This window comes from Neodiprion virginianus, chromosome 3 (genome assembly GCF_021901495.1).
Source record: "Neodiprion virginianus isolate iyNeoVirg1 chromosome 3, iyNeoVirg1.1, whole genome shotgun sequence".
NCBI lineage: Eukaryota > Metazoa > Arthropoda > Insecta > Hymenoptera > Diprionidae > Neodiprion > Neodiprion virginianus.
The window spans coordinates 1982560-2005162 of record NC_060879.1 but is presented as its reverse complement, the minus strand read 5'-3'; the positions used below and the strand labels follow the sequence as shown (position 1 = coordinate 2005162).

Below are 22603 nucleotides of genomic sequence, written 5' to 3'. Positions count from 1 at the left end.
TTTTTCATCCTTTCAGCCTTACTACGGATACAACAACCAGGAAGTAATCGACATGATAAGATCACGTCAGCTGCTCCCCTGTCCGGAAGATTGTCCGACGATGATATACAGTCTGATGATAGAGTGTTGGCACGAAGTGGCCAACAGAAGGCCACAGTTTCCCGAAATCCATCACAGGCTGCAGAATTGGTACACGAATCAAACGTACCTCAGCGACTTCTGCAACGAGTCGGTTACGAGCTACTCCGGCAGTAGCCACAAGAGTACAAACAAAACGAATTCTACGCAGCTGTCAGCACCGATCTACAAGACCGATTCGTTGAACCGAAAGGAGTCGAGTAGTTTCAAGTGTAACCAAGAGATGCAGCCGTTGTGCAATATAAATGATCACAACGTGCCGATCAAGACAATGAATCCGAACGTGGATTCGCGTCAGCAGAATTTCAACCTACAGTTGGCGAACGAACAACACGCCGTAGCTACGCCGCTGAAAACTACCAATCAATCGAGTTATCAGAACGCCAATTCCAACGTGAACCTAAACGAGTACAATGACAAACAGTGCTGCTCGCCGAAATTGAGCGGTGCCAAAAAGGTTTTGCCCCCCGTACATCAGTCAATGATCAAGAGCAGTCCGCCAAATGGAACGAGGCCGATGCAAAACGGCGCTCAGTTGGTGGTCAGGCTACCCGATCCGAGTAAAGTCACAACGGAAACTAGAGTGTCGAAATGATTTTGATACATGCCCCGTGAACGAGATCTCGTACTTTATATAATATATATATATTGTTTATAAGCGTTAACGAATGGAAGAAAGAACAAGGAAATAAACAGCAGAAAATTAGATGTAATTAAGGTAAATGTTTCATTTTTTTTTCGCGTCTTAGTCTTCTTTCAAATCTTTTCGCTGCTAATATCCAATTTTAATACTGTAAAAAGTTCGTCGGTTATTACACGTTATACTTGTATTACTTGATTCGATAAGAATTTAATTACTAACGTTAGATTATTTTACTAGAACCTTCTACGATAAGTCGATAAAATTTTTATACGAAAGAAAATGGCAAGAATGATATGTTATTACCCAAATTATATTTATTATTCCTATTATTATTATTATTATTATTATTACTGTTATTGTCACTTCAGCGGTGAAAAGTTTTGCAAAGATTATTGAAACATTGTACCGTAACGTCGGATCATTGTGTACTTTTGATATTTACGACCGACTATAAGCGATAAATCTAACAATTGTTGTTAGGTAAGACGCTGAAGAAAAATAAAAAAAGAAAACTTTTTCAATATTTAATATTTCGAAGACTTTAATTTTTGGATGTGTTTTTGCCCGATTTAGAATTAGAGTTAAAAAAAAAAAAATAACTAAAAAATATATACACCGATATACGTAGTATAATATACAGACTGCTCAGAATCACTATACATTTTTTTTTTACAATTTTATTATTATTAATATTATTACCATTATTATTATTACAGAAATTGTAATTCAACTGCCAAAACAGCCCAAGATCTTTTGGTAACTGTCATTGTTCTTGTTTTTTTTTTTTTTAAGTATACATTTACCGTTGTAACGTAACGATATTTTATTAATTAGATATTAAGAATAATACACACATCCGAGTTGTGGAAAGTTGGATTGAAAACTATTTTCCAAACTTGAAAGAATTAAAAGAAGAGAATTTGGTAATAACGATTATTTTTTTTTGTTTCTTATTATATATTTATTTGTCAGGTGTTTATAATTCAATCAAAGAATTGTAAATTATTATAATTATTATTTACGACTTTTGTTAATAGATTCCGAATGATTATCGCGGTTAATTTTCAAACCATAAATTCGTCGTGAAAAAGTCGACTTACGCGTCGTGTGTTATTTTTTTTTAGATGTTTAATATTTCTTTACTAAAAAATTTTTTAAAACGAAAATATTTACGTTCAAGTTTCGACAAATTTTATTTCATATTAGAATGGCGTGATTTGACCGATGTGATTTGAAACTCCGACTTACTTGTTCAGAAGCAAAAATTCATGTATAATATACCGTTGCATAGAACGCGCGATACTTTATCGATAGATTTTCATATCCCGGATCTAATTTTTTCAAATGTAGTTTCTTTTCTCTCTCTCTCTCTTTTTTTTCAACTAAAGCGCATAATATCGTGAACTATACGACTTAGAAAACTTTCGAATTACATTTAAATAATAAAAGAAATTTAATTCACGCATAGACGGAGAGAAAGGAAGAAAGAAAGAACTGTTGAGTATATCCTAATGATAAAAAAAAATTATCATACGTGGTTTAAATATTCGGTTTGCGAAAGCGAGATGAAAACGTTTCGCGTACAGAAAAGAAAAGATAAAAAGATTCTTTGTATAGATTAGGAAAAAAAAAAAAAAAAACCAACAAAACAAAAACAAATATATATTATATGTATATAATTAATGGTACGTGTATAGATCGTATTATGTATAATAATAAACAACGTTTAACTGATAAGAAATTTTATATGGTACCTCCGGTATGAAAATAAAAAAAAAAATAATAATAATAAAGTAAAAAAGAAAATAAATCGAAATATAAAGAAAACGAGAAAAAAGAACGATGTAAACCAAACTCGTGTATAATAAAAAATGGATTGAGATTGAGATTGATCGGAGATCTTGTGCGAGACGGAAATCGTTGACGACGATGATGATGATGATTAAAATTAATAATAAAAATCGAATGCAACTGTAGGCGCGGATACTTTTCATACAGGCATTTTTTTAAACAAACATGATAATAAAGTATGACGCAAAGAAAAAAAAGAATTCTACAAACTGCAAATAAAGTTTAAAAAAAAAAAACAAACAAACAACAAAGAAACGAAAGATATGCCCGTCATATCGTTACCAAATTAGCATTAAAGGTATACATAACGGAAGTCTCCCTCCCTCCCCCTCTCACCCTCGCTCTCCTCTTTCCACCCGGCACACTTTCAAGGGAAATCAAAATTCTGTCAATGACAATTGAAACTGACGTCGATTTGCACGTTATAAAACGTGTTTTTTTACACACCCGTTTTGATATTGAGGAAGAAAAAAAGCAACAACAAAAAAAAAATAAAAAATAAACATACATTATACACGTATGATATTTATCTTTTTCTTTTGTAAGAAACATAATGTATATGATATATGTATATAGATATGTGTGTGTGTGTGTGCGTGTGTGACATGCGCGTCGAACGAAAATAAAATTGATTTTGTGTAAACCGGATATAGACTTAATTAATTTATGAGACATGTGTAAACTATACATACGCACATATCTATATGTATAAATGACTATTATTATTATTATTACACCTATAATGAACACACGAATAAACGAACGATTTATTAGCCGTGTAAGATGATCTTTATACATTAATTAACCAGGATATTTATATAATAAATAATTAATGTTTTTGTACACGCCTTCCTTTCTGCAATATTTTCACTAGCATCCCAAAATCCCAAGAAAAAAATTTTGATGGAGAATAAAAACGAAATCGCGGTTTTATTCGGGTAAAAAACAAAATAAAAAATATCGCACGTATGTGTGTATAACTTTGCCGTGTGTCGATAGAAATTCTGCGGAGCAATCGTTAATCGGCGTTGGATAATAGCGCGAAATAGGAAAAAAAAAAAAAAAAAAAAACGCAAAAGGCTAATGGCGATGCATTTAGATCGAAGAACGATATATACATATAGTGTATGTATATATATGTATATCCCTGTACAAAGATAACAAATGTTATACGGGTGTGGATAAATAGACGATGTAAAGCGAATGAAAACCATTAGCGGTTACGCGCTAGAAGCGACGCGATTTAAACGTGGGTCAAAAAATACATTTTTTTTTTTTTGCTTCTTTCGTACCGAGACGAAAAAAACATATGCAAATTAAAATAGTAACATCGTCGATATGTATCGCCGCAATCGATCGACCGATTATACGTTATTTTCTCTTATACTCCTGGTTTTCATTATCGGGAATAAATTTGCCAACGTGGATACTTTCAACGGTGTAATATGGAGTGATGATAAAAATGATTTTGTAAGAATCTTCGACGTCCCATCATTCGCGAAACTACACAACGATATTATCGCGAAAATCAGATCAACGGAGGCCTACAATTTCAACGGTACAACTTTAAAGCTCACCGCATTTCCGGTATGCGTAAAATTTTTGATAATTAAAAATCCCCCCCGTGGATTATAAGATCGATGAATTTTATATCAGTCGTAGTTTATAATAATACCGGCGCTTTCAGATTAAGAATCTTATAACTTTTCGCAACAACAACACCGTAGCCAGTGGCCTGCATGGCGACGTGTGGGAACTTATCGCCGACACTTTAAACTTCAAGTGAGTATTACAATGAGAAGGTAAATAAAAACCATGGAAATAAGAGATCTGCGTGTAAAAACTCGGCAATTCTTCTTTTTAATTAAAGCGAAATCGAGGCGTGACATTGGGAATAAATTTCAGAATTCGGTACACTTCGATAAGTGAGCACGAATACGGGACTCAAAGTAAGAATGGTTCGTGGGACGGACTGATCGGATACATTTATCGAAACGAAACAGACATAATACCACGAACCGTGGTTTTCCCATCGCGAACAACGGCCTTGCAATTCACCCTGCCGATGTGGATGACGGGGTGCGAATCGATAAAAAATAATCTTACAAATTGGAGCTTTTCATCGTGAGATGAATAAACAATTTTTTAAAATAAGCGGTGAATTTTCAAAGAAAGATATCTCGCTAAAAAGTATAACTCTGCTAATTTTCTGAGTACATACATATTATATACATATTTCTAATATCAATGCAGGTACAGATTGTACGTAAGAAAACAACTGCAACATCACAATACGTGGATGATCGAATTGTTCAGACCGAGCCTGTGGATGTCGACAATCGCCCTTTTCTTCGTATTGGTTTTCGCAAGTTTTTTACAGCAGACGTTAAACTCGGGGAAGATGAAGGGGACAAAAGAAGCCGATCATACGGCCTCCTGCACCCTGAGAGATAATTTTTTCTACGTATTTTCTATTTACTGTAACCAAGGTGAGCGTGGCAGCAATCGCGATAACAGTTTTCGGCTAATTTCTTTACAACAACGCAGTTTTTCACCTTCAGGCTGGCTACCGTCGCTGTTCGAAAGGCGTGCCAAGATCCTGCTGCTATCGACTCGCCTTTTCTCTTGGCTTCTGATCATCGCGTTCAGCTCTAAACTAATATCGCACGTAACGCAGCGGGAATTTCATACACCGTTTGAGGATCTGGAATCGCTTTACAGAGATACGAACTACAAAGTGGCCGTAAAACGGAACTCGTTCGTCTATTCGGTTTTCGCGGTTCGTTTGATTGAAGTAAAAAACTACGAGCCGATTGCGTATGTTCGCTGTTCGATGGGATATATGTACAAGGAGATTTCTGGACATAGATTCCGATACCGACATCTTACCGACACTTACCCAAGACACAAACCTCTTTTTAGAATATTCGTGGGATGGATAAAGTGGGGGGGATATTCCTACTTTGACTGACTTTATCGATCGTCGGATCATTCAATTACTTTACCTTCGAGGAATTTTACCAGATTAGGGTTGAAAATATGGTAAGGAGGGGCTAATTGTCAGTGAGGTGGAGCAATTCAATTATCCGATTATCGATAAAGTCAGTCAAAGTGGGGAAATCGAACCATCCTGCCACTTTTTAGAAAAAGGTTTGCGTCTTGGCTAAGCGTCGGTAAGATGTCGGTATAAAAATCTGTAATCAAGACTCTGTATATAGGACATTCCATGTCAACTCAACTAATGATTTTCCCTCACCGTTTTTCATTCTCTACGCAATTTTATATACGATTCTCCGGTCTCAAAGGAGCACTCCTGAATTTTCTTTTTTTTTTAATTTTTCTCTCCAATCGCGAATTTTTTACGATTATTGAAAACTAACACAAAAAAACGGCATTTTTTAAAGATCTCAAAAAATCTCACTTTCCATTCCGATCATTTTGACGCCTATCCCATGGTGGAGTGATTATTTTTAATTTTTTTTTTTTAGCACTTCAAATACTTTGAACAAACCAAACGCCATATTTCAACGCTCCGTAATTTTTTAAAGAAATACCAAAATTCTGGACAGAGGAACACGAATTCTAAAAAATCTGTACAAAATTTTTTATAATTTTCAAAAATTTTCGAAACCTTAAAACGTGGTGTTCTGTTTGTTCAAAACGTTGATAGTGCTGAAAAAGTGGAAACAAAATTGCCCCACATCGACCAATATTAGAACGATTAGAATGAAAAATAAGATTTTTGAGATTTAAAAGCAAAAGCCGATATTTAAATAAGTTTGATTAACAATAAAAAAAAATTAACCATTGTAAGAAAAAATCTGAACAACTTCAGGAGTAGTTTTTTGAGATCGTAGAATCGAAGAAAAAATCCAGAAGCGAATAAAAAATGGTAAGGGAAAATCATTGGTCGAGTTGACACGGAATGCCCCATATCTACTTTCACCTGACTGCAAATTTTAAAGCAAAATTTAAAAATTTTACATTTCTCGAATGACGTCGTTGCTCTTTCGAAACAGAAATCGATGAGACCGATTTACAAAAAGATAATGAACAGCAACAGGCTTAGTCCAGGAATCGACTTGGAGTCGTACGAGAAAGTCTGCACCGGAAAGTACACCTATTTCGAAGCTCAGGACGAAATGGAGGCGAAAAATTCGAAACTCTGCGACATGACATACGTTGGGAAAAATTACTACAACGGTTGGGTCGCAGGAGGACTCGTTCGCGGATTTAAGCACACAAAAGCGATCAACACGGGGTGCGTAAAATATGCATGATGCGGCGGCAGTCGTAATAATATGCTAGGAATTGATTTCAAACCAGAGGCGGGAATGAAATAAGTCCTTTCACATTTTCGAATAATCCAACATCTAAAGAAAGTTCGAGAAAAAAAATTCTAACGATAAAAATCGGGGAGAAAGATTCGCGCACGAATAAATTTTACGAAAATCGAATCGAAACATCGAGAATTATCGGTTATTCGGAGTTTACGTGACCGTCATTTTGCAATAAAAAATCAGGGGATTTTGTTCTATCGATTTAAATATAATTGCAATCTTAGCCGTAAATTGTTATATCTTCGTGTCAAATATTGCTCGAAAACACGAAATTTCAGGTGTTAATAACGGATGTCGATTTGCAGGGTACTGAGACTACTCGAAAATGGGGCGATACAACGTCTGAAATCGATATGGCTAGCGCCGAGTTCGAAGCTGGAATCAAACTCGAGCGTGTCAGAATCTATCGCTCTTCATCACCTCTCCCTCATATTCGCGATGCTGTTGGGGGCAACGATTTTGTCATTCGTTATTCTGCTGATAGAGATCGCAATTTACCGTTATTTTAATCGTCGACAAATAATTATAGCCGGAAAAAGGCCGCCGATCTGATTACATCTCAAATATAATTCCAATAATTCGCGCATTCGTTATAGGAGACGTGACAAGAAACCTGCATCGTAGATTCAATTCTTACAATTAGAAAGAAGATAGCAGAATGTTGAGTAACGAACGTGTTCGACTTACCATTTCTGAATCCCGGCGAGTTATTTACTGCGCGGAGCTTCTGGGAATTCGAAGGTGGAGAATCCGTCCAATTAGACCTGTTCCATCCGATGCTACGGTCACAACACTGAAATAACTCACGCACATTCAATTTCTAAAAACCATACTGCGTTTCGATAAAAACTGCACAACTTTATTACAATTTTGCACACGGCTATATCGGTATCGCGATATGAGACGATCCGAACAACTTTAGGCACAAATAATTAGGACACACGCGATGACTTATCGAATGCATTGACCTTGCTCGTACCTGGTACGGTACGCAGATTTAACTGATTGTTTGACAAAAGACGATTCACGATCTTGCTTTGTTTTACATACCGATGCTTAGCGTTCGATTCTTCCGACTCTGATTTGCAACGTTTGATTACACGATCGCAACTCTGCATGATTATTATACGCGGATAACACTCACAATTCACAATATTCAATCACATAATCACTAATTGCAATCTTTTTGCGCAATTGAAACCACGAAGTAAGAATGCAGGGAGCATTCAAGAGCAAAGGCAAGACGCGAACGCGTTGAGTATCGAGTTCAGACTGAAGCGAGCTCCGGAACGTGTCGTGACCGCTACGCTTTTGTTTTGTTTACATTCCTTCCCGGCGTCGAACCCGGGAATGTTTACACTCGATAGCACTACAAAAGTGTCCCACGGATTCATCTGGCTATATTTCACCTGCTGTTTGATCCTAGCTATTGAGCCATGACGTATTTTCAAAGCAAATTTGATAAATTTGAAATTCCGACGCGACCGAACCGACCGCGGTCTTCGAACTAGAAATGGGAACGCGGAAACGAACCGGAACGCTGATCTGCGGAATACAGATCGTGTTTTATTTGACCGGCAATAATATTCAAATTGATTTTACAATTATTAAATTGTTTCTACATTTATAATCAATTTGAATTGCTGTTGTCCTAGAGAAATGCAATTATATGCGGCACATTTTTTCGACAGCAATAACGATATTTTGTTTTTGGCACAAGGGATTAATTAGGATAGGAAAAAAAAGGTAAAAAGGATCGTGGAGTCATTTGAAAAAGTGTAAATAAGAAACTGTGTATTCAGAAGTTGATCATGTAACGATTACTTTTCTTTCCTTTTCTTCCTTTACAAAAGCATAGTCAAAAGCAAATTACCGTAACTGTAGATTACTGATATCACTGTCAAACATACTTATGATCTACTGTTGATTTGATTGCGATTGTGCTTGAAAATGATTAAAACTTTTGATCGTTATTGATACATTCTACATTTTCAGAGAACTAAGACCAAATTTTACGTCAATCGTGACTCTGCAGAGTATCAGAAAATGAAAAAAATGATAACGATAATAAATAATCTGACAAAATGAAGATTATTTGAATTGTTATAAATATTTCAATATTTAATTCATCCCCGGTCCATCAATGAGAGCCATTTCAGAAATACATAGATACGACACAGCTGTATTATCGTTTTTTTCATGTTTTTTTTTTACAAACAGTAATAATTATTTATTATAATTAAAATTATCATTATTAATATTACTACTAATAAACAGTCATTCCTGTGCATTGGTATTTGGCATTGGGAATATCTTTCTTTTTCTCATGATCGACGCTTGATGATTGCGAAGATTTAATTATACAGTTTAAATAACCTTTAACATCGTCTGAAAACTTTATAAGCGAAGCGACGAGCTGAGAATGATGAACAATGATCGAGTTATATATCAAATAGGAAAATTTCGTACATTTAAACTCTCAGTTCATACATCAATGATATTTAATCTATACAATGATAGAATAAATACGTAATTTATTTGGCTCGTCGTTTCGAGTTTTAAGCTATCTGCCCTTGGGTAAATAAAAGTACCAGCTGATATTGTCGCAACGGAATTAAATATTTGGTGGAAAACTGGTCGAAGTTGGTACGTTTTAGCATACCTAACTTTCTGCTATTGATAAAAATTATCGTAAACGATGGAACGCGAAATCATATAAGATTGGGGTTGAGTTTGTTCTTTTCTTCCGAATCTCAAGTTCGATTCCGATTAATTAATTAACTTCACTATTTGTTACACCAAGAAAACTCAAAGCTATGCGAATCGGGCAATTATTCTAATCGATGAGCTCTTTAAAGTTCAGTCTTCTGACTACTCGAGTACCGTGGCTTCAACTCTTCGATTCGCTGAATGAAGTCCGTCTTTTCAATGCAGCCCTCGCATGTTTCTTCCCAGTCGTTAAGAATTTTCTTCAAATCACGCACCTTCAGTTTCTTCAGATCTACAGTGTTTAGGTCTATTTGCTTTTCTGTAATAAACCAAACAATTCACATCAGCCACATTCCCAAATGACAGACAAAACAAGGAACTTCATTCGCTAGATACATTCGTTTAGTGCATGGTGAATAATTACCAAAACGCAGATCACAGATCTGTGCATCCTTCTTCATTAATTTCTCGCAAATTTTTTCAGCTGGCATTGACCAGGACAGTGGTTTACTCAATTCGCCAAGAATTCCAGTCGCGGATTCCTCAAGACCGCCCAAATAGTAGCACTGAAATTAGAGTTATATTTATATAGCGGCATAAAGCCTTGAGAAAAAGAAATACGTGAATCGTCTCTATAAAGAGATTTATTGAACATAGACTAGGATTAGGGTCAATAGGGTCAAATCAAGAACTTGCAATCCTAATCTCAACTTACAAATCTGTTTTCCTTTGACTTTGTGTCTTTGCAGAATTTCTTGAATGCATCTTCAATCTTTTTTGTGTCTGATTTAGTGGCCTCGTCCAAAGTATCAGCAAACTTCTTCACCGTTGCTATGCAAACTGATGAACAGACAAAAACAATTCGGATTAAGAACTAAAAATTAAAGTGACATGTTCAATGAAAATTACGTAGTGGCATTGACAACACTGTTGAATCGCATTATAACAAATTTTTTTCCTCTGACAACAAGTAAACTGCAAACCAATATAACATACTAACCTCAAAAATGAAGAGAAAATTAATTTTAGCAACATTTTACTCAGTCTAATTTTGTTCTTTACGTGTCTGGATAATATGGAAAAGGCAAAAAGATAACTCAACACTGATGTTTAAAGAAAATTAGTACGTAGACATGAATTAGGCTTGAAAAAATTATCCGACTGATGGATCGATTAAGAAAAATCTGCAGCAATTCTCACCTTCGCAGCTGTCTTTTTTAGCCGGTGAAACCGTTCCGATAACAGCGATGAACACCAGGAGAACAAATCCCAATGCAGAATTCATTTTTGATCTTCTTCTGTGAATGACTGGGGCTGAATAAATGAAGAGGGTACGGTGTTTGAAAAACTTATTCACAGCAGACTGAGCTGTCTGTGTTTTTGTTAAAATGATGAATATGAATTTGGCAAAATCTTTCAATGCAAAAAGAATCGTGTCATATTATTTCCCGAATGATAAAAATAGATAGTATGCTAATATTGACGTCTCAACTGGTCATAAATCACGGATTTATTCAAAGTTGGTTACTTCATTTCACTTTTTAAACTTTATCCTACACGACGATCGATTCGACAAGAAGCTTTGGCTCAAATTTACCGTATTCCCGTCGTCACGCGATTTTATATACACGTTGTGTTCTGTCAAAAGCGAGTAATCCCGAGCTGGCGTTATTCGATTGGTCGACGCAATTTAGCTACACAAGAATGAAAGTACCATTGCCATTAGATATTACGATTATTATTATTATTATTACTTTTCATCGCCAAATATTCGCGTTCATAACCAAACTACCATCAACGTTTCAGGCATACAATGTAAATAACCACCGTCAAGGAATAATCAGAAAAACTTTATGCCAAGTGTAAAAAAAATCGAACGATTATCGTACCTACCGTCTTTCGCCGGCTGTTATATCGTAGTATTTGATTTATGGACAGTTGACGAAGCGGTCAATGTACAGCGTGTGCTCTTACCGTAGAAAATATTCCAGAAAAATTTCCACCTACCGCCGTCGGAACTCCGTCGACTGTCATGCAAAAACACGCGTTTGACTATCGAAACTCTAGATATACGCGAGCTGGCGATTCTCGATTGGCCGGTCGCGACGCGGCCTGAAAAGAGGCGACGAAACTTGCACCGATTGGCTTCCGCGCGGATAGAGGGATTGCGAAGTACCAGGTCTGCGCAACAGATAACGCTAATATCGACGTCAACCATAGAGATATTATAAGCAACGTACGCTACGTGCGACGGTGTAAGACTAAATGGTTCCTACATCGTGCTACGTACGCAAGATATAGGGGTTGGCATAAGTGGAAAAGTCGGACGGACAGAAAAAGATAGATAATCTAATGACTGAGCTCTATCTTTTTCTACAAAGCATGCGGAATATGTTACTGCACAAAGGTAGAGCTGGAACTGCTTGGTAGAAAGGGATAGCTTAATCATTAGATTTTCTCTCTCTTTTTGTCGCTTGGACGCCTGTACGGTTCACATACCTACTCTATTTATAATATCTTAATGCCGGCAACTCCATGACGTGAGAACATAAGGTGTTTCTGCGCAGCCGTCTATAAGAACCAAACTCTAAAAACCGACCGTATGGAGGCCATCTTCGATTTTTAACTGATCGCATTAGAGATCGTTTAAAACATGGCTTCCATACGGTCAGCTTAGAACGAGACAAAGATGCGTCCGCCGAAGGAACAAACAAACCTCATCTCCTTACATCGTGGACAACGCGGTGGTGGTGGAACAAAAACAAGTGATTTTTGAAAACCGGTAGCAGCCGACGCATCATGGCGCCGCGAAGGGATAACAGCGGTAACCTAAACTGGGTGAAAAAATATCGAAGAATTGCAAACAACTGGGTGCAGTCGAATTTGACATGGAGCGAAATCAGCTCTTTACTGACCGATCCAAATCGTCTGCCGTTGGTCGGCCTCCTCCTCGTCATCCTCGAAGTCTTCGTGAACATACTCGTCGTCCAGAACGTCCGGTACACGGAGATCGACTGGAAGGCCTACATGCAGGAGGTTGAGGGCTTCCTCAACGGGACCTTGGACTACTCCAAGCTGCGGGGTGACACCGGGCCCCTCGTCTACCCTGCAGGGTTTGTCTACCTTTACTCGATGCTGTACTATGCCACATCGCACGGGACCAACATCAAGCTGGCTCAGTATGTTTTCGCTGTGCTGTACATCGTCCTGCTGGTCCTGGTCTTCAGGATATACGCAAAGACCAAGAAAGTTCCGCCATATGTGCTCGTCCTCATCTGCACCACATCTTACAGGATACATTCTATCTTCATACTAAGACTGTTCAACGATCCTGTCGCCATGGTTCTCCTCTTCGCGAGTATCAATTTATTTTTAGAAAACCGCTGGCATCTGGGAAGTCTATTTTATAGTCTCGCTGTTTCTGTGAAAATGAATATACTCCTTTTTGCGCCCGCATTGCTCGTCGCTTATCTCGCCATTTTGGGATTTCGGAGAACTGTTGTTCAGCTTGCTATTTGTGCCGCGGTGCAAGTTGTTTTGGGTCTGCCGTTTCTGTATGGTAATCCCATCGCTTATGTGAAAGGGGCTTTCAACTTGGGCAGAGTATTCGAATTTAAGTGGACTGTGAATTGGAGATTTTTGCCCGAGGAAGTGTTCCTCAATCCTTACTTTCACGTCGGGCTTCTCGTTCTGCACTTGGCTGCGCTGGCATGGTTTCTACCCAGCTGGATAACTTACTTGAAGTCTTATGCCAAGTTGAGGCATGTTGAGAAAGACTTGAAAGGTCAATTGCGCAGGAACGAGAAAGTCGACATGTCAACTTCCTCTCAGCTTTTTATTCTTCCATTGTTCACTGCCAACTTCATTGGCATCGTTTTCAGCCGATCATTGCACTATCAATTTTATGTTTGGTACTTTCATACCCTTCCCTATATCGTCTGGTGCACCAGTTACCAAACTGTGACTAAGATCGTTATTTTAGGGGTGATTGAACTCTGTTGGAACACTTACCCAAGCACGATATTCAGCAGTGCAGCTTTATACATTTGCCACATTGCTCTTTTATTTTCCCTGGCTAATAATAAAGCTAAGGGTACCAAAGCTCGGTAGGTAGATCTCCACCAAAAATAGTCAAACTCTGTGACAAAGACAAATGTAATTTAGAATGCGTCGAGCAATTTATCTTAAGGATTTTTTTTTAATTAATAATGTCAATTTCTCCGCAAATTCGAGAGCGAATATTTACCTTTATATACTTGTGAGATAGTTTTTAATGTGTGCATATTGTTGGAGTTTTGTTGAAATCGCATTGCGAGTGATGTAAATAGATGAAAAATAATGAGGTTGCGTCAATGACTGTTAGTGCCGATTTTAGATACTTCAAACATCACATTCATCGCAAATAAAAACTTGAATAATTTCATTTATCACTTCATTATCATTCTAAGTTAAAAAGACAAGCAGAGCTGATGCAAATTCCGGGTACTTTGTTCTACAAAAAAAAAATATTGTAAAAAAAGATATGATATAACACGATGACTTGATCTTCTTTATCGCAAAGTCAATTTTTTACCATTAAAAAAAATGTACATATATTATCGTTCATGAAAATAAAATGTTACATTGTAATTATTGACCATTATTCAATTCGTTTCTTTACTTCTCTTCAATTGCTTTCTGAGAACTCTAATCCGAGAATAAATTTCGTCCCAATCTAGATAGCATCCGATCAACAGTCTTTCTCTGCCAGTAGTATCAGCATATGCGCTTCTCCCATGTACGAGTCTGAGGTTGTCAAAAGTCAAAATGTCGCCTGAATAAAGAAAAATTATTTTATAAATTTTCACATTATAAGATAAAAGTCCAAAACCTCACCTTCGGCAAGTTTAAACGTCACGTTATTCTCTGGGCTGTACAAGAGCTTGGTGAATAATCCAACTGCCTCGTACCACAGAATAACCTGCTCTAGAGGAGCGTTAAAATGACTGTCTCTTTGCGGCTGGCTAAAATTCACTCTTACAAGATCACCGAACTCATCTTCGCTAGACAAACAAACGAAAAATAACAGAAGTTTGAACAAGATGCAAACACTTTCCATAAATGTAATAAACACCAGTGAAGGAAAAAAGACTATTGTTTTAATACCAGAGGACCGGGGCTTGATGCAAGCTGTGAAAATGGTCTCCATTCTCATGTCCTACATCGCTCCAATCGACCAAAGTTTTTGTCAAAATTTTATAAGATTCGGGTTCATGTAATTTCAAATAATTTCCGACATGGAACCCGTCGGCCAACTGCGACTCCCCACCTTTGCCTTGGGACTGCACAAGACAATGCAACAAATTTGCCTGAAAGAAATCAGTTGAACATGCAAATGGAGTTTTAATTTGAACAAAATATGTCAATAATGCGAACACATTTCTTACGCAAACCGAATGTAAGACTTACCCCAGGGGCATAGTGGTAGTAAGGCAAATCTGTGTGTAATGGAAGGGTTGATGACAAGTACGCAACATTAGTAGTGCCATCTTTTGCTATTACAGTAAATTCTTCACTGGAATGAACAGAAACGAAATTGATGTAACATAATATGTGGAAGATAAACAGATAAACATTAAATTTTACCCGTAATGAGTTCTTCTAGTAAAGGCAACACGTTCTGTCAGTATTTTATTACTGTTATTTTTGGCTGGAACGTTGGTAACGATAGCAACACCGTATTTTGTCAAAGATTCGAGCCAGTTGAGTAAGGTAGAATCTCTGTAAGTAAAATTTAATTTAATGAATAATTAGCCAATCAAGAAAGGTACTAAAGTGCATACTTGCGTGTGACAATAATGGTGATACTAACTCATTCAAAACAGATTTGTAATCGAATTTCTTAAGATATTTTCCGAACTCATCTGCTCCCCAAGTGGTTCTTTCAAATCTATAAATTTTATTTCTAAATAATTTCCGCTTCTCTTCGGTGAATGATCTTTCTATCAGCCAATCGAGAGTGAAATTGCTTCTGTGATTGTCGGACCATTCAATAGTCAGTTCAGATTCCACCAATTTAGCGCTTAATGGCTTAACTCCAAAATCGAATTTCCCCCAGTCTATCGTCCGTGATTGCGAATGTCTCTGGAAACAGGCTGGACACTGGCAATTATCTCTCAGCCATATCGTTGGAAATTTTAAAGTGTTATTGTCAGTGTCCAAAGCAAGAATATCTCGCTTCTGCGATAGAGTCAAAGAATTTATCTGAAATTGTTAAAACACTGGATGTTATCAATTCAATGGATACAAAAGAGTTTATTGTCAGGTAAAAGGACTTTCAGTTCGCCCCAGGATTACCTCATGATTGCCCAGAGCAACTCGTTTTTGTTTTGAAACCGGTATTTGCTGATTTCCTAGGGAATGCTTTCGTCGCAATGTCAAAGATACGACTTCGCAGCGTGTGACGTAACTAGTCGTCAATATTAGTCTGGTGAAAAAATTCATGACGAAATGTAAACCGTGTGAAGTTAGCAGCAGGAATGAAAAAAATTTCCAATCGCGGTTACAAATATAAGCAATAACAGTCCGAGGAGTTTGCCCAAGTTTCGTTTCAGAAATAAACTATATTGCACTAATGAAAGCTGATAAGGGAATCGACAACGACAGTGAGTAATTATTTGAAGTGCTTGCAGCCTGGTATCACAAGTTCAACGGACGAATTGAACAGGGATCAATTTTCGTCACTAAGATAAACTTGACTGACCGACTAGTAGCATGTAATTAATGAATGAATTTAAATCTCTAATTTGATGTCACATAGTCATCATATGTGTTAGAAGTAAAGATGCGTAAGCATGACTATGGGCCTGATGTCTTTTCAAGTAGAAAACAAAATATTGCAAATACGAAACGTTATAATACTAATTAATTTTTTTCTCTTCTTTTGCTCTTGAAGCGATATTCCCCCCCCCCCAAGATAAACTTTGACCAGGTCGAGATTTTTCTTATGATACAGAATGTAAAATACTATCTGTGACAGAATGTAATCTACACGACTGTGGCCCACGGATTCATACGGCCGTACATTCAGATGAGTAAATGCCGCCCTTAACACGTGGAATCCAAAGACGGACGTAGTGCATTTCATGATTAGACCACGAGATGTGTGCACCGGCGGACGCATTTTCGAAATCCAAAATGGCCTTCATTTGGTCGGTTCTTGGTGATAGATTCTTTAACCTTGTTAACCTGCGATTTGTGACATTATTAACCTCGCAGGATGTACATCGTCGCGCATGTCGCGATATCAGTTTCCAGGGAATCAAGAATCACGCACACCAATGTAGCCTTATAATAGTGCTTTATAATCAGGGACTGCTGAGGCATCAACCTCAACTTCCTTCCGCCCGACGTCAAATGAATTTCCGAAACTTTCCTGCCGTAAACGTTGGCATAAGTATTTTTAATTAACTACTTATTGCTACTTGTACACTCACGACTGGTGAAAGATGGCTGCATTAAGTGGCTTCGTTGAATTTTTCCAGAAAGGAAAGGTAACGCGGCGTTTAGAGGTAGTAAATATACAGATATCCTATTTTGACAGCTTTTTAGCATAACCTCAAACCCTCAACTTTGACCGCAATCAACATCGCTTTATCAAACTACCTCTCCGCCCTAGGCCTTTAATAATTTCCGTACACTCTACGTCCAGCAAACTTTGATAATATATATTCTGCCGTTTTCTAAGCTTGCATTGCAAATTTCTGGGGCAGCCTCACCCCAGATCTGTAAAAATTTCAATCTTAATAGAAAATTATCTGCACATCTTTTCAGACCTTCAGGCCTAAAAAGAAATTTGCATATGGTACGCTGAGGTACTCTCTACACAAACAAGCGCAAGCTTCTCTCAATTCGGGAATCAACTTGAGATCGGTGGTCAAATTGCCACCGGGCGAAGATCTGAACGATTGGATAGCGGTACACGGTATGTATGCATCGATGTACTGGCTATAAGTTCTTACAGTATTCATATCTCATTGCAATCTCTAACATTAGCGATATTAAATTCCTGTAATTTGTTTTTGTTATAGTGGTAGACTTTTTTAACAGAATCAATCTCATCTATGGGACGATATCGGAGTATTGCGACTCCGCTTCTTGCCCTACGATGAGTGGGGGTGCGAGGTTTGAATACCTATGGGCTGACGGTGATAAATATAAGAAGCCAACAGTTTTGCCTGCTCCTCAATACGTTAGTCTGCTCATGGAATGGATAGAGGCTCAGATAAACTGCGAGACAATATTTCCTGTGTCTACAGGTATCTTAAATTAACAGCGTTCCTTCCAAACTCTGTGTCATAATCGTCTAAAACCATGTTTTTTCTTTCTCACAGATATTCCTTTCCCTAAAACGTTTGTACCTCTCTGCCGAAAGATACTGACTCGTTTATTCAGAGTTTTCGTCCATGTTTACATTCATCATTTTGACAGAATCGTTGCGATAGGAGCCGTAAGTTCCATCGATTGTCGTGTTTTAATATATATGATCATCACCTGTGGCACACTCATCAAGAATTGTTTTTTCTCTGTTTCAGGAAGCTCATGTGAACACATGCTACAAGCATTTCTACTATTTTGTGACAGAGTTTGAGCTGGTGAATACGAAAGAATTGGAACCACTAGCGGAGATGACGTCCAAGGTTTGTAAAGATCCGTTGTCATCGCCAACGCACGCTGGTACTCCTGCTAGCAACACTAATGCTAGGTAGTTTGTCCAAAAATGTAAATACAATAATTATGGTAATTAATTTATTACCACCCACTCAAAAATCTCAAGTTTAGTAGATAAGTTCTAATGAGTAGGATGAAACTCAATCAAAAAGCATAAGAACAATTTTGTTCATTTTTACTTCAAGATACTCTACAAATTTCTCACGTATTATATGTACTCGTACAAAAACAAAATTAATGCGGGTGGAATATAGAATTCCCAAATATGAATTATCATATGACCATGTCACAATCATTTATAATGAATTCAAGAGCAATAATCGAAGCCATTGTCATTATGCATTTGCCATTTCCACCCCCTGTGTCATTAGAATCATTTGTTATATTATCTAACAACCATGCAATAATAACAGACGTAAATAATGGAGAGTACAACATTTAGCGTTTAGTTTCAAAATATAAATATATAACGGATACAAGTTAATGAATTGTGAACCTAAAAAATCTTGGCAATGCAAAATAATAAATAAATGCATAATAATTGGTCATCAATCGTGATATTGTTGATGTACTAAAGTTTTGATATACTATCTTCGCATTTACGTATAATTAAGCATTTAGTATTTACTGCGCTTCGCTTTGCCTTTTGTCAATTGAAATTGTTAGTGTCATTTTGTTGTTTTCGACAGTGATTTATTGTTATTGATTTGTATCAACTTAATTACTCTAGTCAGTATTGAATCAAAAACTGTAATAGTACTGTAACTGTAATAGTTTTTTTTTCCTTCGTCACTTCCTACGTTCTCAAATATGAATTTCCTTTTGGGGGTATTTAATTTTGTATCAGTCTCATATTATCGTGATGTAACGCACAAATATACATGTACTTATACATAATATGATTGATTTATTCATTCACCAAGATTGCAAAAATAATTACCATTGCTCAAACTTTAATCCTATGAAGTAATTTGCAACAGATGAAAATTTTTCTTATAATAAATTATAAGGAATTTATTGGAGTGGTTTTGAGGAAGATTACATTCATCGTTATTGTGTCATTTATAGCTGGGTGACATTGACAACAGCATTTCAATTATATAAATATCTATTTAATATATTCATACACTGTCTCGAGTTAATGACGAAATGCGACGTAATTTCTCGAAGGGTTGTAACTACATGACATTCAAATTTAAACAAGACAATGTACATACATACATCAGCAAACTATTTTGCTTAATCCTCACAGTAAACATGTAAAATTGTATCAATTTGTTTAAGTCCAACTTCACCGCAAAATGATTAGCGTACGTACTTGATACTGCATTCTACAATTTTACTGTGATATATATGCATGTGGCTAAGAGTTACGTTATTAGTGGCGACTTGCGACTCTGGCCATACGTTTATACTCGGAGCCAATACATCGACTGACGAATACGAGTGTAGTCTGGGAGGTTTTCAACTGGACCAACAGCTGCGACGACGGGACAACGATCATAGATGTACTTCATACCAATGTCGTGAATGTTCTTTGCGGTAACACTCTGTGGAATTGAACAAAAAGCAGAATATGTTATAAACATAAAACTGTTCCCTTGCGATTTTATGATAGTGAAAATTTATCGATTTGTAAATAATCATCGACACATACGTCTATCCTCTTCTCAAGTTCGTGCAAAGGTATGCGACGGTTATAACACAGCATCTGTCTGCCAATGTCTTCGCAAATCGCGGTAGTTCCGTCCAATTGAAGGAGCATGTTTGTCTTCAAGATATTTCTGGCCCGTTCAACTTCGCGTTCAGTGACGATAGTGCAGAGACGCATCCATTCGTTTTGAATATTGTAAAGCATTAGTTCGCACTGCATTGGGTCGCAAACAAAGTAAACTCCCCACAGTCCTGTATCCTGTAAGAGAATATTATCCCACTTGTTACAGACTAGCTTGATGGTGATTACTAATTTTTTTTCAATAACCAATATTTGAGTAAACCACCACTTCACTTCAGTTAAACAACTAAGCAAATTGAAAACTCGCCTTGTAGCAGGTATTAAAGCTCTGATAGCTGTGACATAGTCCCATTTCGGCTGAGGCCTTGGCCAAATTACTAGCGTTGTTAGCTCCACCGCCCTGATTACGATCCCAAGCACCCATCAAAGTGTTGGCGACCATCAGGGGAATGTTGTCAGCGTCGGTCCATCCCGCGCCTTAAATTACACGATCAGAGAGATCAAAAATTGCGCACGGACTTTCACACTTTGGGAGAAAAGTCTGAGGTAATTATCTGATCTTGCTACCTTCAACAGCAATAGCTATATGAGCCAGAGGAATGCTGTCGTCACGGACACGGACTTCTGATCCGGTGTAGCGGCAATGATGAATTAGTGGGATTTCTCCCTCGATTTTGTTATCCAAACCGCTGAAGTGTTTCTTAGCGAGATCAACGAGCTGCGCATGGTCAACGCCGCCTGCACCAGCCAGCACGCACCTGTGCACAGCAGTAAACTTTGTTTACTAGATTTCTTGAATACGTGTGTAGTTTGGAAAACTGAATGCAGTTATATTCAATAATAATACCTTGAGGCCTTGTAGTGATTCTTGACATAGGTAACAAGGTCATTCCTGGTGATGCTCTTGATGTTTTCAGTCGGTCCAAGAATGGTTCTGCCCAACGGAGTTCCCTGGTAGGCAACTGAGTGTAAGTGATCGAACACGACTTCCTGCAGATTTGTCTCCACCTCCTGCATTTCCCTGAGAATCACTCCCCTCTCTCTCTCAATCTCGCTCTCGCCTAGCTTAGAGTTCTGGATTATATCGCTCAGGATCTCGATCGCCTTTGGCACGTCCTGGGACAAACATTTTGCATAGAACACAGTCTGTTCCCTGCTCGTGTAGGCATTCAAGTGAGCTCCCATGTTCTCAATTTCCAGTTCCAGGTCTGTCTGGGAGCGTTTGGCAGTTCCCTGAAACAGATGTTAAATATTTAAGAAAATAAATTGCGTACTGAGCTTGCACAGATGCAAAAAACGCTGATCTTCAGGTTTATGCTCTTTCCGATACGGACGTTCTATCCATTAAAACCCTACCTTGAAAGCCATGTGTTCCATAAAGTGAGCAACTCCGTTGTTCTTGTCGTCTTCATACCGACTTCCGGCGTCGATCCACAGCCCAACGGTTGCCGTAGCAGCGCCGCTGTCTTCGCTGGCAACTCGCATGCCATTTTCAAAGGTCGTGGTCTTTGTGGCAGGCTGATTGATCAACGTCTGCTGAAGCGATGCTGCAGTGGACCTCCATTGCTTGGAGATCTGAAAAGGGGATGAGCGATAGGTTTTGCAGAAAAAGGAAGACTGCCAATTTTGAATTCTAAAATAAACACTGGGTATGGCAAGAACGTTAATTTCTCATCTCTTTTCCACCCATTATTGATCGTGGCATCGGCGGTACGGTATATTATTGGATTCAGGATCGGGAGCTAGAATAACTTGAGCGATACTCGTGCGAATTGACGCCGTAAATATGAATAAATTGTGAGCTACATTACGTAAGGGGATACTACTTTGAAGCAGAAACAAAATTTGACTGTCGAGAACGGTTTTGCTCGCCGAGTAATCCCGTAAAAGATTTCCGAAAAATTTTGTGCTCGGCATAAGGCGAGACATCGACGAATCGTTGCGAGGAGTGACAGGTAGATGATTTTACCTTGACGTGACTGGTTTTATTCGAATAAGTTCGCAGCGCGGAACTAATCCTTAGCAGACGAGTCGCCATTTTCAGGTCTGGTGGTGTCTACCATGAAACACGAACTCAGAACGAGGATCTAGACGATACAAACCACTTTGCCGAGGTATCGCGATCTTCTAAGTGTTCAACTGTCGGAACGTCATCTTGTGGATTTTGCACAAACTGACTGTGAGTAGTAGCGAAAGCTAATAAAAAGAAATCGATGCAAGGTGATTATATTTGTTCGATCTAAGCGCTAAATAAATTCTGTCATGTTTCACACAGTAAAACGCCTGTCAAATGTCAATTAAAAAATTTCTGAAAATTCTTGCGCTATATTCGTTCTCTTCTGATTAGATTCCATTGCCAGGCCTCTGGCGTGTGAAATATATGTATATATTGTAATTTCATCTATGACTTGATCTAATTCAGTCAACGCTCCCATGTTTGAGATTGTTGGTAAATTTTGTATTTAAATTTCAAAACAC

At 37.7% G+C, this 22603-nt stretch overlaps 8 protein-coding genes across 15 annotated transcripts in view; 4 read left to right on the top strand and 4 right to left on the bottom strand.

The window, feature by feature from the left end:
• Positions 1–2855, top strand: part of LOC124299786 (tyrosine-protein kinase transmembrane receptor Ror) — a 127547-nt gene extending 124692 nt beyond the window's left edge. For all 3 annotated transcript variants that reach the window (XM_046753139.1, XM_046753141.1, XM_046753140.1), the window contains one exon: positions 17–2855. In XM_046753139.1, coding sequence (XP_046609095.1) covers positions 17–733 — 717 coding nt within the window. In that variant the 3' untranslated portion in view covers positions 734–2855. The remainder of the gene's footprint in view (positions 1–16) is intronic.
• LOC124299788 (uncharacterized) overlaps positions 1–8007 on the bottom strand; it is a 111445-nt gene extending 103438 nt beyond the window's left edge. Inside the window, exon 1 of the mRNA XM_046753146.1 lies at positions 7660–8007. The gene's annotated coding sequence lies outside the window, so the exon portion shown is untranslated. The remainder of the gene's footprint in view (positions 1–7659) is intronic.
• Positions 3971–7665, top strand: LOC124300942 (glutamate receptor 2-like). Its single transcript, XM_046755447.1, has 7 exons — positions 3971–4219; positions 4320–4414; positions 4538–4756; positions 4886–5121; positions 5194–5411; positions 6652–6893; positions 7278–7665. Exons 1-7 carry the CDS (start codon positions 3971–3973, stop codon positions 7522–7524), a joined length of 1506 nt encoding a protein of 501 aa, XP_046611403.1. The 3' UTR covers positions 7525–7665.
• Positions 8008–9174: 1167 nt separating the features above from the next.
• On the bottom strand, positions 9175–11914 carry LOC124299797 (mesencephalic astrocyte-derived neurotrophic factor homolog). 5 transcript variants are annotated; one of them, XM_046753163.1, is made up of 5 exons: positions 11656–11914; positions 10882–10995; positions 10397–10521; positions 10106–10247; positions 9175–10000 (listed from the first exon to the last, which is right to left on the bottom strand). In XM_046753163.1, the coding sequence occupies exons 1-5, from the start codon at positions 11897–11899 to the stop codon at positions 9825–9827; spliced, it is 801 nt and encodes a 266-aa protein (XP_046609119.1). In that variant the 5' UTR covers positions 11900–11914; the 3' UTR covers positions 9175–9824. The 5 variants fall into 5 exon arrangements, with proteins under 5 accessions (XP_046609119.1, XP_046609120.1, XP_046609121.1 ...); XM_046753164.1 differs by having other exon boundaries at positions 11689–11914; XM_046753165.1 differs by having other exon boundaries at positions 11571–11730.
• Positions 11915–12322: 408 nt separating this feature from the next.
• On the top strand, positions 12323–14166 carry LOC124299794 (lethal(2)neighbour of tid protein). The gene has a single exon (XM_046753157.1). It carries the CDS (start codon positions 12481–12483, stop codon positions 13789–13791), a length of 1311 nt encoding a protein of 436 aa, XP_046609113.1. The 5' UTR covers positions 12323–12480; the 3' UTR covers positions 13792–14166.
• LOC124300941 (gamma-butyrobetaine dioxygenase-like) lies at positions 13964–17046 on the bottom strand. The gene is made up of 9 exons (XM_046755446.1): positions 16999–17046; positions 16909–16931; positions 16018–16147; positions 15533–15924; positions 15307–15441; positions 15130–15235; positions 14827–15029; positions 14557–14723; positions 13964–14494 (listed from the first exon to the last, which is right to left on the bottom strand). Exons 1-9 carry the CDS (start codon positions 17044–17046, stop codon positions 14325–14327), a joined length of 1374 nt encoding a protein of 457 aa, XP_046611402.1. The 3' UTR covers positions 13964–14324.
• On the top strand, positions 16939–19280 carry LOC124299798 (MOB kinase activator-like 3). Of its 2 annotated transcripts, none has more exons than XM_046753169.1 (5): positions 16939–17213; positions 17494–17644; positions 17751–17978; positions 18054–18169; positions 18255–19280. In XM_046753169.1, the coding sequence occupies exons 1-5, from the start codon at positions 17169–17171 to the stop codon at positions 18426–18428; spliced, it is 714 nt and encodes a 237-aa protein (XP_046609125.1). In that variant the 5' UTR covers positions 16939–17168; the 3' UTR covers positions 18429–19280. The 2 variants fall into 2 exon arrangements, with proteins under 2 accessions (XP_046609125.1, XP_046609124.1); XM_046753168.1 differs by having other exon boundaries at positions 16939–17231.
• A 200-nt stretch (positions 19281–19480) lies between these two features.
• Positions 19481–22246, bottom strand: LOC124299793 (mitochondrial-processing peptidase subunit beta). Its single transcript, XM_046753156.1, has 7 exons — positions 22095–22246; positions 21482–21700; positions 20973–21358; positions 20693–20883; positions 20433–20602; positions 20048–20302; positions 19481–19940 (listed from the first exon to the last, which is right to left on the bottom strand). The coding sequence occupies exons 1-7, from the start codon at positions 22161–22163 to the stop codon at positions 19800–19802; spliced, it is 1431 nt and encodes a 476-aa protein (XP_046609112.1). The 5' UTR covers positions 22164–22246; the 3' UTR covers positions 19481–19799.
• Positions 22247–22603: the final 357 nt, after the last annotated feature.